Source organism: Scomber scombrus, chromosome 2 (genome assembly GCF_963691925.1).
Source record: "Scomber scombrus chromosome 2, fScoSco1.1, whole genome shotgun sequence".
NCBI classification, from domain to species: domain Eukaryota; kingdom Metazoa; phylum Chordata; class Actinopteri; order Scombriformes; family Scombridae; genus Scomber; species Scomber scombrus.
Genome location: NC_084971.1, coordinates 36,770,973 through 36,788,107, shown reverse-complemented (window position 1 = coordinate 36,788,107; position 17,135 = coordinate 36,770,973). Strand labels below are relative to the sequence as shown.

At 41.7% G+C, this 17,135-nt stretch overlaps 1 protein-coding gene across 1 annotated transcript in view; it reads right to left on the bottom strand.

Moving 5' to 3' along the window:
• The window catches only part of LOC133999159 (NACHT, LRR and PYD domains-containing protein 3-like), a 68,847-nt gene that overhangs the window by 13,249 nt on the left and 38,463 nt on the right, over positions 1-17,135 (bottom strand). The window contains exon 11 of the mRNA XM_062438341.1: positions 13,596-13,769. Coding sequence (XP_062294325.1) covers positions 13,596-13,769 — 174 coding nt within the window. The remainder of the gene's footprint in view (positions 1-13,595; positions 13,770-17,135) is intronic.

Genomic DNA, 17,135 nt, shown 5'->3' with positions numbered 1-17,135 from the left:
GTCTGTGTAGTTTTCCTCCTCCATCAGTTTTATTCAGCTCATCAGTGGAGGACAAACAGCCTCTGATCTGATGCAGATGTGTGCAGCATATTAACAGCAGAGTTTGAAATATAAACCTCTCCCATGTTGCCTCCATTTCCTCTCCATCATGTTAAATCTGTTAAAATCCTCTTACTGCTCTGCAGACGCTCAGCCAGCTCCTCCTGCTTCATTCTCCTCAGGAAGTGCACTGTGATCTTCAGAAATGCGTCTCTGCTTCTCCTCCTCTGCTCTTCCTCCTCACCGTTCAACACCTCCTCATCCTCACTCTGACTCTCTAAGCATTCTGGGTCATCTGGACTCAGACCCCTCTGGACTCTCTTCAGCTCGTTCTTCACAAAAGTGACGATGTTCTCCTCCAGCAGCTGGAACAGAAAGATAAAGTGAACATTTCATTTAAACTGGTAGAACACAACATGTGATTCATGTGTCAGTCTGAAGGCCTGCTGGTCTAAACAGAGCAGCATGGACACTGTTAGGACCTGAATGCTACTTTAGTATTTCATCTGTGGTTGATGGAGTTAATAGTAAAAGGTGTGTTAGTACATGTACACACCATAAATATGGAGTCCAGCTGTGTTTGATGCTGCTGTGCAGACTGATCACTGGGAACCTCTGAGCTCTGCTGCTGAACTCTGTGGAGAAAACATCACGTTTAAGGACATTTAATGATTCAAATCTGCACTCAGCTTATTAAAGATGTTCTGTCATGATGACTAAATGAACTCCTGTAAATGCTGCTCTGATTACTGGATGTTAAATTCTTACCTTCCATCAGCAGGTTGTCCATCTTTAAACTTAACAGGATGACCCATAGACCAGTCACTCTTCATGGACACACAGCTGGGTTCAGGAGAGTCTGCTCTCTGCTGCTGCATCCTGATATGAATAAAGAAGTGAAAAAATCAAGTAGGTAACACCAAAGTTACCACTGAGTCTCTGCTGCCTCCACAGACACCCAGCCAGCTCTCAAAACATCAGGCCCCCCCTTCTGATGTCCTCCTGTCTCTTTTCCTGTCTGTTTCTGTCACTGCCTTCAGTTTCAAACCCACCTGCTCACCTGCTGCCACTGTGTAATTCCCTCATCAGCTCCTCACTACATATACTGCTCTCACTCATTTTTTTTCATTCCATTTGAACTGTTTTCCCAACCAACCATTTTTAGAATCTTACCTTCCATCAGCAGGTTGTCCATCTTTAAACTCAACAGGAGGACGATCCATAGACCAGTCACTCTTCATGGACACACAGCTGGGTTCAGGAGAGTCTGCTCTCTGCTGCTGCATCCTGATACTAATGAACAACAAATCAAAGAGTTTAAAAAGATGAATTTTGAGCAGACTGTCAGCAGCTGAAGTTTTAGAAGCAGAATGAAAATCAGTAAGAAGACAGTGGATGAGAAACATCCGCTTCACATTCAGCTGCAAACCGTCCCAGAGCCTGTTGGAGGTCTTCACATGTAGAGACCAACAGAACAACATCAACTACAAAAAGCAGAGAGGTGATTCTGAGGTCCTCAAACTGGACTCTCTCCTCCTCTCGGCTGCACCTTGAGACTCTGTCCATGAAGATCACCAACAGGATCAGAGACCAGGGACAGCCCTGATGGAGCCCAACACCCACTGAGACCAGGTCTGACTTACTGCAGAGAATGTGAACACAGCTCTCACAGCGGTTGTATAGGGACCCAATGGCTTGCAGCAGAGACCCTGGTACCCCAAACTCCCACAACACCTCCCACAAGGTCCCCCGAGGGACCCGGTCCTAATGCTTCTCCAGGTCCACAAAGCACATGTAGACTGGATGTGTGAACTCCCATGACCCCTCCACTATCGCTGCAGGGTGAAGAGCTGGCCCACTGTTCCACAGCCAGAATCCACATCGCTCCTTCTGAATCAGGTTCAACAATCAGCCAACCATTTTTAAATTCTTACCTTCCATCAGCAGGTTGTCCATCTTTAAACTTAACAGGACGACCCATAGACGCGTCACTCTTCATGGACACACAGCTGGGTTCAGGAGAGTCTGCTCTCTGCTGCTGCATCCTGATACAAACAAACAACAAATCAAAGAGTTTAAAAAGATGAATGTTGAGCAGACTGTCAGCAGCTGAAGTTTTAGAAGCAGAATGAAAATCAGTAAGAAGACAGTGGATGAGAAACGTTCTCCTGTTCATCAGAATGTCATCTGATGAAAGATGCTGTCTCATCTTAGTTGATTAGTTGACTAATCAGTGGTTGAGCTCTTTGTTAACTCACAAAGTTAGTAGTTCATTCTGAGTTATTGTGACTTATTATTCAGTAGTTGAGTGTCAGATGTGACAGTGAGTGTGAATAATGATGGTGGAGTGATGTGAGTGGAGAACAGTGATGGACAGTTAGAGATCCTCATCTCACCTCTGAGCTTTGGTCTGGCTGTCATGTTCCCCACACAGAGAGCTTTTAGAGGGAGGGACTCCCTCCTCTCTGTCCTCACACTGATCCATAGCAGAGAAACAGCTGCTGGGGGAGCTGCACTCACTCACTACAACATGGAAGATGTTCAGCTGCTCAGTTCACATCCAGTCACAGAGACTTTGGAGCTTTAGAAACATGACATCTCATTCATCAGAACTGAGTGAATGAGAAAAGTCAGTTTGATCAGTTAATTAACATTTTAAATGATGAAGAGGCAGCAACACAAACATCAGTCTTCATCATGAAGTTTGTCCTACAGTCACCTGCGTACTAAACTACTGATTTAATTATCTCTGTGACGTTAATAGTGTCAAGTTGTGAAATAACTTTATTACAGTAAAAGTTCTGCATTCAAAACGTGTAACAGTAAACATTTCATCAGTTTAATGTAATTAAATATCAGAAAGTCTTCAGCTGTTTCCTGTCAGAGGAAAACCTCCATTAACATGATGATACATTTAACATCTGCTCCCTGTATACTCTGTAGTATAGACTACTCCATAGTATACAGTATATAGACTACTATATAGTACACAACTGAGTATTTATAATATTATTATAGAAAGACCAAACTGACTAAATGTTGGACTGAGAGAAAAAGGAAAAACTACAAATGCGTCTGAGTCTGTTCTGGATCAAAGTTGATTCCCACTCAGTCCTGGACTAATCAGAGTCAGCTGTTAACTGAGCTGAGCTCCTCTCAACACTAACAGCAGCTTCACTTTCTGCTTTTTACACTTTTTACTGTCAAATAACTGAAAACTGTCACTTACCCAAGCTTCACACGGAGAAAATATCTGCGTCACAGCTGAGAGAGAAAAGTTAAACAACTGCTGCAACCAGGAAATGAACAGAGAGAAAAATACCTGCCAGGTGCTGCGTCATAGAACAAGTTCAACTAGTTTCTAGATCCTGGAAATGAGTTCAGGTTTGGATTTAATCTGATCAGAAAAAAACTCAGTGACTCTGAACTAAAGACATTCAGCAGGCTTCATATTATTACTACTAACAGTACTGGAAGAAGTACTCTGATACTTTACTGCAGTAAAACTACTAATACACTAATGTACAAATACTTAATTACAAGTAAAAGTACTGCATGAAAAGTCCTACAGCAGGAAAATGTAGTATAAATGATGAGTGATGTAGTATGCAGTATTACAGTAAAGTACTGCAGTATTATAGTGATGTAGTATGCAGTATTACAGTAAAAGTACTGCAGTACTATGAGTGATGTAGTATGCAGTATTACAGTAAAGTACTGCAGTATTATAGTGATGTAGTATGCAGTATTACAGTAAAGTACTGCAGTATTATAGTGATGTAGTATGCAGTATTACAGTAAAAGTACTGCAGTATTATGAGCGATGTAGTATGCAGTATTACAGTAAAAGTACTGCAGTATTATGAGCTTGATGTATTTTGGGTGTTTTCAGTGAACTGTAAACTTAACAATATAAAAAAGAAGAAGATCATATTTTGTCTTCTTGAACATAAACTTGTCATAGACGAGCAAAGTTAGGTTGAAGAGTTACTGCAGCGTCTTCTATGAGAAAACTTATATTTATAGTAAAGAGGAAATATAACTGAAATATAACTTCTGAACTGATTTGAGGCTCATTTGTGGAATTTCAACTTGACAAAATGTTACTGTGGCCTTAAAATTATGCTATTATTATTCTAATGTAGAAGGTGAAATATCGTCATGTGTACGTACATGTTTGTCATTTTATTATTATCTCTTTATTTATTCCCAAAAAAATGGGAATAATTCTCCATTGGAAGTGAATGGGATTTTTTTTTAAACCACAAAATGTCACCTTTTTTCGGAGTCACCTAGCTCTCTCATACCTGCATGTAGAAATGTGATTCAAACTTTAAAACGGAGGAAAACTTGTGCTCTCTCCAAAACACCAAACAGTTTTTACATAGCATGTAAACTTTTCAAACTATGAGCAGTCAAACGAGGAGTGGAAATCATTTTTTCTTCAAAGTTAGAGTGGAAGCGTCAGTTAGCTTGAGTGCGAGAAGCAGTAAAAAATAACCTTCATTTTTATTTTTAACTCGAGCTCACGGCCAAACCGTAAAAATGAAACAAATATTTTTTTGTCAAAATGTAGACATAGGTGTTGGGATTCATAAAATGTGACATTGACAGGCGGGGTCTGCACAAAATTTAAACGGGGGGGCCGAGACCGGCGGCAATACCTGTCTTGCTCCCCATTGACCCTAATGTAATCGTCTGTTTTTTTTCAAAAGAATCTCACTCTGTCTTCGCACTGAGCTTACGCGCTCATTTTAAGGAATATCTGAATGAAATAAACACTGTCAGAATCTGCCGGCTTCTGTGTCTCTCACGGTGTTTACGGTTTTTGGACAGGAGTTACGGTTTTCTCACAGTTTGCAATTGTTCGGGACCTTGTCAGAAGCCAAATTCTGGGGCATTTTGAGAATTTTTTCCCAAGCAGATTCTCACATCGCCGTAGCAACCGTAGGGCCTTAGCTGCCCTTAGCAACCTGTTGCTGGGCGGAAACTGAGCTACTTTTTAGTGATTGGCTAATTCCTGTCTGTCTGTTTTGCCAGTTGGTAGGGGGCGGGGCTTCAGCCAATTCGGCGGGAACGCCCACAGCGATTGGGAGCAGAGACCTGAGGCTGATTTTTACACAACTTTGAAGCCTAATTTCACATATTTAGCGATTTTTTAAATAATTCACATTTGGCAGGGTGGTTAACAACACACTTTTCTGTGGTATGTCAAACTCAGAACACATATTTATTCTTACTTTACTAATGTTAGAACCGCCCACCTCATTAACATATGGAGACAGAAATGCAGAAATAAAAAAATGTGGAGTTAAATAAATGAATAAATAAATGTAGAGATAAATAAATACATAAATGTGACTGTGTCAGGTCATTTGAATGGAGTGATTAATTCATGTTTACTGTGGACAAAATAAATAGTTTTATTGTATTGTTTTGTATTGTAGTTGTATGATTTGTGGTGTATAAAAAGATTCAACATTTATCAATAGAAGATGAACAAAATGTACATAATTATAATGAGTAATATAATTTCATACAACTAAGTAATTTAAAATAAAAAAGTATAATAAAATCTACTCTCTTAATGATAAAATTTACTTAATAATTTCATAACAGTGATGTTCCTGTCTGTGAAAACATGAAGTAGACTTTACTGAATTAGTTTAAATAAATATTATTAATGCTTAAATATGATGAACATTTACTTAATATTTCAGGGATGTTAAGTTGAGAATAAAGTACATTACACTTGATACTGACTAGTAAGATGTACTTAATACTAGAAACCAGAATATGATCAGGGTGACTTTTGAACACTGGAAATAAATCATGTACTCATCCCGGCAGCAGCCCCGTGGCACTCAACATTACCCTGGAATTTATTTATTTATAATTTATATTATTACGCTGTTTTACTCAGGTTTTATTCAACTGTGCAATTTAATGTGTGAATGAACTGAATGCGGTTATATGTATGTTTTCATGTGAACTTTAAGGCATTGCCTTGCGTCTCACATCTGTGTGTTGATGTCAGACTACGGTACTTTTCTTTTCGTCAATCAATCAATCAATAATTTCGTTGTACTACCTGTATAATGAAAATAAATATGATTCTGATTCCTCGTTCTGTTTAATGTTTGGAAAAGATGATAAAAACATGTCAAACAATAATAATAATAAAGTTTGTTCCTCTTTGCTTCTAACTGACTCACTGTGTCTCTTTGAGCTGAAAAACTCACTACCAACATGTTTTACATCTTTATTATAAAATATTTAATTACACACCTTCTACACAGAATAAACTTTCTCCGCACTGTAAACTTTTTATTCTGATGACAAAATTTGAGAATTGAGAAAAAATCCAAAATGATTTTTTAGGATCCAAACCTGAATGTAAGAAACTGTTAGCCTAGCTTAGCACAAAGACTGGGTTCATTAATTCACTTTATTAAAGACTGATCTTTAGATTATCTCACAACACTCGAACAGTAGAGAACATCTTTTCATGTTTGGTTAAATGAAATGAAACCAGTTAAACATCTCACTGACATTATTACACTTTTACATTCTGGGACAAAATGAAATAAAAGTTCTACAGTTTCATTCTCAGGATGTCAGATATTCTTTTTGAGGGTATAAAATTCTTGACATTTATGGTTTAATATCTTTAAAATATGTAATTAATATGTAATATGTTGTAATGTACAAAAATAGTAGATTACAGTAGAGACTCGTCAGGTGTTCATCAGGCTGTTTAAAGTTTAACGTTAGCTAGCGGAGGCGTCGCTCTTGTTGCTATGGTAACCTGTAATTGAAGGAAGCGTGTTTGGACCCTGCGGAGCTCCACCAGGAAACAAGAGACTCCATTAAAGTTTGATTTATTTCTGAAGGTTCAACTTTAACCTCTTGCCTCCTCATATGGGGACGACATTAAACTTCACTCTGCTGAACTTTGACCTGTTGTCCTCGTTCATAAACACCTCTTTGTGCCACCTAGTGGTAAAAAAGGCACATTACACATTAATCAGTGTAGAAACCAGATGGCTTCTTGACCAAATCAATCAGCTGATCCCCAGATGAAAGTGGAGCAGGTACAAAACCTGATCACATTTTATTGTTCAAACTATTTATGTTTAATAATGTTTATAGTTTGATATGAATTTGACTCATTTTAGCAACAAGCTAATCAGGACATTGGGACTTTATTATCATTGATGTAAATGTGAGGAAATAAATCGTTTTATACACTGATTAATTAATTGTGTTACAGTAAAATAATCATTGGATCCTGACAGTAACAACAGCAGAGTCAACTGAGACTAATCAATGAATCATGTAGAAGGAAAAATAAATGAGTGTTTGAGTCTGAGACAGATCTGCTTCACAGTGCAGAGTGTGTAATGTTTGATTTCAAAAAATTCAAATTCAAAATTACTTTATTTATCCCTGAGGGGAAATTCAATTAGTCTGTTAGCTCTTCTGTAAATTATTGAAGAATTAGACAGCCTGATGGCTGTGGGAGTGAAGGATCTTTTAAATCTCTCCGTCCTGCAACGGAGAGAGAGGAGCCGTCCACTGCTGTTTTTTTGGTCCATAAAGGTGCTGTGTAGTGGATGATCCGGGTAATTCAAGATGGCCTCGAACATCTTGACAGTGCATCTCTCCACCACCTCCTCCAGTGTGTCCAACCTGGCTCCAATCACAGAGCCTTGCACCTCTGTGTCTGATGCTGCCTCCCCAGCAGACTGCAGCATAAAACAACACACTTCCACCACAGACTGATAAAACATCTGCAGCATCTTACTACAGATGTCAAAAGATCTGAGCTTCCTTAAGAAAAAGAGGCGGCTATGCCCCTTTTTGTAGAGAGCGTCTGTGTTTAGGGACCAGTCCAACTTATTATCCAGGTAAACACCTAGATACTTATAACTTGGCACCACCTCGATGTCCACCCCACAAGTATTCACTGGCTGAAGAGGAGGCTTGAACCTGCGGAAATCTATGATCATTTCCTTAGTCTTTGAGGTGTTCAGTAGGAGATAGTTGTTGTGACTCCAGTCACTGAAGGCTTTTATCAGATCCCTATATTCCGATTCCTTTCCATTCCTGACTCACGCCACAATAGCAGTGTCGTCCGAGTATTTCTGGATGTGGCAGGACTCAGAGTTGTATTTAAAGTCCGCTGTGTACAGTGTGAACAGGAATGGAGCCAGGACAGTCCACTGTGGAGCCCCTGTGCTGCTCATTAATGTCCCAGAAACACAGTTCCCCAACCTGACATACTGTGATCCAGGAGATAAAGGAAAGATCCACTCCCATCCCTGTGAGCTTGTTTTTGAGTATGTTGGGTTGGATGGTGTTGAATGCGCTTGAAAAATCAAAGAACATGATTCTCACATAAGCGCCAGTTTCCTCCAGATGAGCAAGGGCACGGTGAAGCATGTAGAGGACAGCATCGTTCACTCCAATGTGTTGTTTGTATGCAAACTGCAGGGGGTCGGGTTTGTCTTTGACCTCAACTCTCAGTAGGAGTAGAATCAGCCGCTCCAAGGTCTTCATGATGTGAGAAGTGAGGGCTACTGGTCTGTAGTCATTAAGTTCAGCTGGACATTTTATTCGCCCCAACTGTAGACTGAGGATGAGGATCTTGTGGAGAGGTTGACACAGTTGGGCAGCACAGTCTTTGAGCAGCCTTGGACACACATCATCTGGGCCAGCAGCCTTCCCAGAGCAAAGTCTTCCCATTTCCAACCTCACCCCCGTCTCTGTGACAGACAAGGGTGGAGACTCAGGTGTAAGAGGGGGGGGGGGGGGGGGGGGGTGGATCCTGCATTGGAGATGTACACATGTTGAATAGGAAGAGGTGGAGGAGGAGAAGGACGAGGAGGAGAAGCAGCATTGGAATTGGGTGAGGCCACTGTATTGAATCTGTTGAAGAACTGGTTGAGTTCATCAGCTCTTTCTACATCACCTACCACTGGCTGTCTTTGCTTGTTGTTGTAACCAGAGATGGTGTTGATTCCTCTCCACATTTCATGGATGTTGCTGTGCTGTAGATTCCTCTCCAATTTCTTCTTGTACTCCATCTTTAGTCTCTTCTTCAAGTTATATTGTACTTGTTTGAGCCGTGCTTTGTCACCATCTCTAAAAGCTGCCTTCTTCTCATTGAGGATTGCCTTTAAATCACTAGTAATCCAAGGTTTGTTATTGTGGAAACAGCGTACAGTCCTTGTAGGTATGACTGTGTCTCTACAGAAGTTGATGTAATCAGTAAAGCAGTCAACCTGTCTGTCAATGTCCATACTGTTCTCCTCTGTTTCCAGCAACACATTCCAGTCTGTACATTCAAAGCAGTCCTTTAGAGCCTCAGTAGCTTCTGGTGTCCATTTCCTGACTGTGAGTTTAGTTGCAGGCTGCCTCCACACACAGGGCTTGTAACAAGTCTCCAGAACAACTAAGTTGTGATCTGACCTGCCAAGTGGTGGTAAGGCAGTGGCTCTGAAAGCTTTGTTGACATTGGCATACAGCAGATCAAGGGTTTTATTTTTTTCTGGTGGGACAAACTGTCTACATCCAGTCAGGTGGGAGGAGAGGGAAACATGATTGAAGTCTCCTGATATTATCTAAAGTGCCTCAGGATGTTTAGTCTGTATCTTAGCAACAAGGTAATGTAGAACTTCACATGGAACTTCAGCAGTTGCCTTGGGTGGGATGTACACAAGTATTGTTATGATATGACTGAATTCTCTTGGTACATAATATGGTATCATACTTACTGCCAATAATTCAATATCTGGACAGCACATCTTCTCCTTGACAGTAACATGCGCAGGACTGCACCATCTCTGGTTCACAAATAAAGCCAAGCCCCCACCTTTTTTCTTGCCACTAGCTTTAGCATCTCTGTCCGATCGTATAAGAGTGAAGCCAGGTAGATCCACATTGGAGTCTGTTTTGATTCAACCACGTTTCCGTAAAACACATAAGACTACACTCACGGTATACTTTCTGAGTCTTCACCAATATCTCCAGTTCATCACTCTTGTTGGGCAGAGAGTTGACATATCCCATGATGACTGATGGCAGAAAGGGCTTATATCTCCATTTCCAAGCCTTCACTTTTGCACCAGCACGACAACCACAAAAACACCTCTTCAACTCAGCTGGAATAGGGTGGTGTCCTCCAGACTTGCTCCATTTCAATGAAAAAAGTTCTTCTATTGAATAAACTCTTCTCTCCACAGAAGTATCCATCAGAAGTTTCCACAGTTGTTGACAAAAATATGACAAAAAATATGATAAAAAGAAATACAAATTCAGTAAAATTACAGAGCTACCAGACTTTGCTGCTACTAGTTGAAGCGCATTCTAGTATATATCATATCAGCAGCTGATCTTCAGTCAGCAGAGTTTCTGTCCACAGGAGAGACTCTCCCTCCTACAGAGACAAAGAGAGACTCTCCCTCCTACAGAGACACTGAGGAACCAAACCACCAGACTGCAAATCCAGCATACAGAGGTTCAGTGAATGTGGTGTTGAGGTGTGGAGGTGGATTAGTGTGTCAGAGGAGACTCTGTAGAAGGACAGAGTGCCAGCAGGACAGTCCACATACACTGCTACTCTGCTAAAGACAGAGGAGGAGGAGGAGGAGGAGGAGGAGGAGGAGGAGGAGGAGGAGGAGGAAGAGGAGGAGATGGGTGTTTTTCTGTTATTGTGATAGACAGAGTAACAACCAGCGTCAGAGCAATCCAGACTCCAGGACTGATCATTCAATCCAAACCCACAGTCATCACCTACTCCTTTCCTTCTGATTCCTCTGTAACTCACTGATATTTCAACTCTTCCTCTCCACTCGACCTCCCAGTAACATCGACCAGTCAGAACATTTCTACACAGCAGCTGAGGCCAGTAATCAAATCTGTCTGGATGATCAGGATATGACTGATCCTCCTCCACACGTGTGACCTTCCTGTTGTTATCAGACAGTTTGAATTTTCTGTACATTGTGTTTGGATCCAGTTCCAGTTCACAGGCATCTGATGGAGAGAACGAGACACAATACAGCTGCAGTTTATCATCTGTTGATTTATGAACAACTTTACTGAAACCAACTTAAAGCGACTGTCAACATGACAGTGATATTCAGTAATATTCATGTTTTTTCATGAAGTTTGCTGTAAAGTGAAGGTCTTTGCACATCAAGTCTGTTACAAACACATTTTAGTCCAAATGCTCCAAACAGCTGAAGTCAGTATGAATGAATGAACTTTATCTGCAGGAGAGAAATGAGGGACATTTTGGAGCAGGTAGCGCCACCATGTGGACATTTATAAAACATTTCTCTTTTAACTCCTGAACTGTGACGAACAGAAGGAAAGTTCTGTTTCATGGATTCATTGGTTCAAGATAAATGTCAGTTTAGGCCACGCCCATTTCTGCCAAAACACATTTTCCATCATTTTGAACTTTTTTCACTTCTTTTACATATTTCATGCATTTTTTCTCAAAGTTCTCATGAATCAAACTGAAAACACACTCACACTTCCTCAGACCAGGTTTCAGTCTCTGCAGTCCACCATGGTCCATCCTGGAGGAAGAGACAAAGACACAATCAGCTTCATACACCTTCACTCATATCCACCATTAAACATGAACCAGAGTCCCTCAGTTAATCAGAGTGTCTGTCCATCTGTCTATACCTGAGAGTGTCCACCTGTCTGTCCATACCTGAGAGTGTCCATCTGTCCATACCTGAGAGTGTCCACCTGTCTGTCCATTCCTGAGAGTGTCCATCTGTCCATACCTAAGAGTGTCTATCTGTCCATACCTGAGAGTGTCCAGTCTCCAGTGTGGATCCTCCAGTCCAGCAGACAGGATCTTCTCTTCTGAGTCTCCTGGATGATTGTAGCTCAGGTCCAGCTCTCTCAGATGGGAGGGGTTGGAGCTCAGAGCTGAGGCCAGAGAAGCACAGCCTTCCTCTGTGATCAGACATCCTGACAGACTGAACACACACAACAGTTCATCTAATGAGCTTAAAAACGTCAATAAACAGGATTTTTGTCCTTCAGGCCTTTATGTTCACACTCAGCGCCCCCTGCTGTAAGATGGTGTCATGCAGATACATTTTAGGTTACTAGAAGGAGAGAAAGCACATGTTGCTACTGGAGGCTGCAACTGCTGAAGCTCAGAGTTTAATCTTATGCCATTCTGTTTTTACTTTGCCAGAAGAAATGTCTTTTAAGGTAAATATTGTTTGATAACATTTCTAAACACAGTTAGAAGATAGAAATGTACAGATGTTTTGCGTTATGGTATACACATTGGGCCTCAGATGACTTCTGTTACTGTGGAGACGAGGAGACGGAGGCACAATGACAGGATACGCACAGGACTTGGTCACTAATACTCTCCCATATGTCGGTTTTTCTGGTAATATTTGTTTTTGTTATAACTCAATATATTTGTTAACCTCTTCCACTAGAACCTGATCACATTTCATTTTGCGCTTGCAGCTTTCTGCTTGCCAAACTCTCCATTAAGACACAAAACCCTCATTCAAATACTGCTGTCTGCCCCTTTTGCACCTGTTTTCTACTCTTTACATTGTCAAACTGTTTCACCGACTTTATAAAAAGAAGACGTGAAGTGACGTTCTTTTGGTGTGTTTGCTCCATGTCCCCCGGTAACAAAAGAGGAAAACTCTCCTATTTTATGTGCCCAGGACCTTTTTGGTTTTGTCGGGTTATCAAAAGAGGTACTATTACGTTTGTACTTGTTAGTTGTTAGAATTTTCCATCATTAATATGCACTGGGTCAAACTAGGCTTTGCGGTCATAGCAAGGCCACACCAAATGTTGGGTTTAGACAATGTCTCCCCTTGAGATAGTGGTAAGCAGTGAGTCTGCTCCTTTTGGGGAAAACAGGAGGCATTCTGATAGTGTTGCTATAGCAGCAGAGGTCAGGTATGTGTTTGACTGTTTTCCCTGAATGGGGTAAAGGTAAATGGAGTGAGATGTTTGATATAGTGTTGGATGGAGGAAAAAGGTCCTGAGTGTCTATAGACTACTAGACTAAATTCTGTATATTGTAGATGTGTTGGATCTGCCCATATTTGTGCATGGCTCAACCTGAGGCATTATCTGTGTGGTTTAAAATCCTGGAGGACAGAAACTTCAGAATTGAAGGGAGCATCAGAACATAACGTGTACTGATCATTCATTCACTTCTCCTTGGCCAAGTAAATAAACCTTTTCAACGCAAGACATCCTGGACTCCTGTCTACTCTCTCCATTGACGTATGGGCTGCATAATTAAAATCTCTAACAGTACTGAAGAACATTTCAGAGCCTGAACTCTCTTACTTTTACTTGAGTAAAGAGTTGAATCAGTACTTCTACTTTAGTACAGAATGAGAAGACTTTCGCCACCTCTGATATTACAACACATCGTCTCAGAAGGTACAGAAAATATGTTTAGTATAAGAACTCATCATGTAAACTAGAAACTGGGGAAAACAAAATATTACTTTATATACACAATCATAAAAAATGACCTGAGAGTTTCCAGTCCACAGTGTGGACTCTCCAGTCCAGCAGAAAGCTGCTTCACTCCTGAATCCTGTAGGTTGTTGTTACTCAGGTCCAGATCTCTCAGACTAGAGGACTGGGAGCTGAGAACTGAGGACAGAGCTGCACAGCTTCTCTCGGAGAGGTTACAGTCACTCAACCTGGAGAAGAATCAGCAGAACAAAACAAAACATTTGTAAATATGACTTTTCTTCATTGAGCAAAGATGAAACCACATTAATCTGGATAGTTCTGTGTGTACCTACAGAGCTTTGTTGGAGGCTTTGACCACTGGCAGCAGCCTCAGAAGAGCCTCCTCTGAAGCAGAGTATTTCTTCAGGTCAAACACGTCCAGATCTTCTTCTGATGACAGTAAGATGAAGATCAGAGCTGACCACTGAGCAGGAGACAGTTTATCTGTGGAGAGACTTCCTGATCTCAGGTACTGTTGGATCTCCTCCACTAGAGAACGATCATTCAGTTCATTCAGACAGTGGAACAGATTGATGATTCTCTCTGCAGACACATTCTTACTGATCTTCTTCTTGATGTACTCAACTGTTTTCTGATTGGTCTTTGAGCTACTTCCTGTCTGTGTCAGCAGACCTCGTAGGAGAGTCTGATTGGTCTGCAGTGAAAGACCCAGGAGGAAGCGGAGGAACAAGTCCAGGTGTCCATTTGGACTCTTTAAGGCCTCGTCCACAGCACTCTGGTAGAAACGTGTTGGTTTGTCTTTCATCACTTTAGACAACCTGGATGTTGTTTGTTGTTCTGCCAGCAGATTGACTCCAGACTTGATGAATGTCAGATGGACATGAAGAGCAGCCAGAAACTCCTGAAGGCTCAGATGGACGAAGCAGAACACCTTGTCCTGGTACAGCCCTCTCTCCTCTTTAAAGACCTGTGTGAACACTCCTGAGTACACTGAGGCTGCTCTGATATCGATGCCACACTCTGTCAGGTCTGATTCATAGAAGATCAGGTTGCCTTTCTGCAGCTGCTCAAAAGCCAGTTTTCCCAGAGACTCAATCATCTTCCTGCTCGTTTTATTCCAGTGTGGATCCGTCTCAGCTCCTCCATCATACTTGACATTCTTCAGTTTGGACTGAAGCACCAGGAAGTGGATGTACATCTCAGTCAGGGTTTTGGGCAGCTCTCCTCCTTCTCTGCTTTTCAACACATCCTCCAGAACTGTAGCAGTGATCCAGCAGAAGACTGGGATGTGGCACATGATGTGAAGGCTTCGTGATGTCTTGATGTGGGAGATGATGGTGCTGGCCTGCTCCTCATCTCTGAATCTCTTCCTGAAGTACTCCTCCTTCTGTGGGTCAGTGAACCCTCTGACCTCTGTCACCATGTCAACACACTCAGGAGGGATCTGATTGGCTGCTGCAGGTCGTGTGGTTATCCAGAGGCGAGCAGAGGGGAGCAGTTTCCCCCTGATGAGGTTTGTCAGCAGCACATCCACTGAGGTGGACTCTGTAACATCAGTCAGGATCTCAGTGTTGTGGAAGTCCAGAGGAAGTCGACACTCATCCAGACCGTCAAAGATGAACACAACCTGGAACTCTTCAAACCTGCAGATTCCTGCTTCTTTGGTTTCAGTAAAGAAGTGATGAACAAGTTCCACCAAGCTGTACTTTTTCTCTTTCAGCACATTCAGCTCTCTGAAAGTGAATGGAAATGTGAAGTGTATGTCCTGGTTGGCTTTGTCTTCAGCCCAGTCCAGAGTGAACTTCTGTGTTAAGACTGTTTTCCCAATGCCAGCCACTCCCTTTGTCATCACTGTTCTGATTGGTTCATCTCTTCCAGGTGAGGCTTTAAAGATGTCTTCTTGTCTGATTGTTGTTTCTGGTCTGTCTGGTTTCCTGGATGCTGTTTCAATCTGTCTGATCTCATGTTCATCATTGACCTCTGCAGTCCCTCCCTCTGTGATGAAGAGCTCTGTGTAGATCTGATTCAGAAGGGTTGGGTTTCCTGCTTTAGCGATCCCCTCAAACACACACTGGAACTTCTTCTCCAGGTTAGACTTGAGTTTACGTCGACACTTTGCAGCACGAGCTCCTGAATGAACAAACAACAAATGAAATCAGTGAGTGGATCCTACAGAAAGTCTAGAAAATCTGAACATGTAAATGTGTCTGTGTAGTTTTTCCTCCTCCATCAGTTTTATTCAGCTCATCAGTGGAGGACAAACAGCCTCTGATCTGATGCCTCTCCATCATGTTAAATCTGTTAAAATCCTCTTACTGCTCTGCAGACGCTCAGCCAGCTCCTCCTGCTTCATTCTCCTCAGGAAGTGCAGTGTGATCTTCAGAAATGCCTCTCTGCTGCTCCTCCTCTGCTCTTCCTCCTCACCGTCCAACACCTCCTCATCCTCACTCTGACTCTCTAAGCATTCTGGGTCATCTGGACTCAGACCCCTCTGGACTCTCTTCAGCATGTTCTTCACAAAATTGACGATGTTCTCCTCCAGCAGCTGGAACAGAAAGATAAAGTGAACATTTCATTTAAACTGGTAGAACACAACATGTGATTCATGTGTCAGTCTGAAGGCCTGCTGGTCTAAACAGAGCAGCATGGACACTGTTAGGACCTGAATGTTACTTTAGTATTTCATCTGTGGTTGATGGAGTTAATAGTAAAAGGTGTGTTTGTACATGTACACACCATAAATATGGAGTCCAGCTGTGTTTGATGCTGCTGTGCAGACTGATCACTGGGAACCTCTGAGCTCTGCTGCTGAACTCTGTGGAGAAAACATCTCGTTTAAGGACATTTAATGATTCAAATCTGCACACAGCTTATTAAAGATGTTCTGTCATGATGACTAAATGAACTCCTGTAAATGCTGCTCTGATTACTGGATGTTAAATTCTTACCTTCCATCAGCAGGTTGTCCATCTTTAAACACAAGAGGAGGCTCCATAGACCAGTCACTCTTCATGGACACACAGCTGGGTTCAGGAGAGTCTGCTCTCTGCTGCTGCATCCTGATACAAACAAACAACAAATCAAAGAGTTTAAAAAGATGAATGTTGAGCAGACTGTCAGCAGCTGACGTTTTAGAAGCAGAATGAAAATCAGTAAGAAGACAGTGGATGAGAAACGTTCTCCTGTTCATCAAAATGTCATCTGATGAAAGATGCTGTCTCATCTTAGTTGATTAGTTGACTAATCAGTGGTTGAGCTCTTTGTTAACTCACAAAGTTAGTAGTTCATTCTGAGTTATTGTGACTTATTATTCAGTAGTTGAGTGTCAGATGTGACAGTGAGTGTGAATAATGATGGTGGAGTGATGTGAGTGGAGAACAGTGATGGACAGTTAGAGATCCTCATCTCACCTCTGAGCTTTGGTCTGGCTGTCATGTTCCCCACACAGAGAGCTTTTAGAGGGAGGGACTCCCTCCTCTCTGTCCTCACACTGATCCATAGCAGAGAAACAGCTGCTGGGAGAGCTGCACTCACTCACTACAACATGGAAGATGTTCAGCTGCTCAGTTCACATCCAGTCACAGAGACTTTGG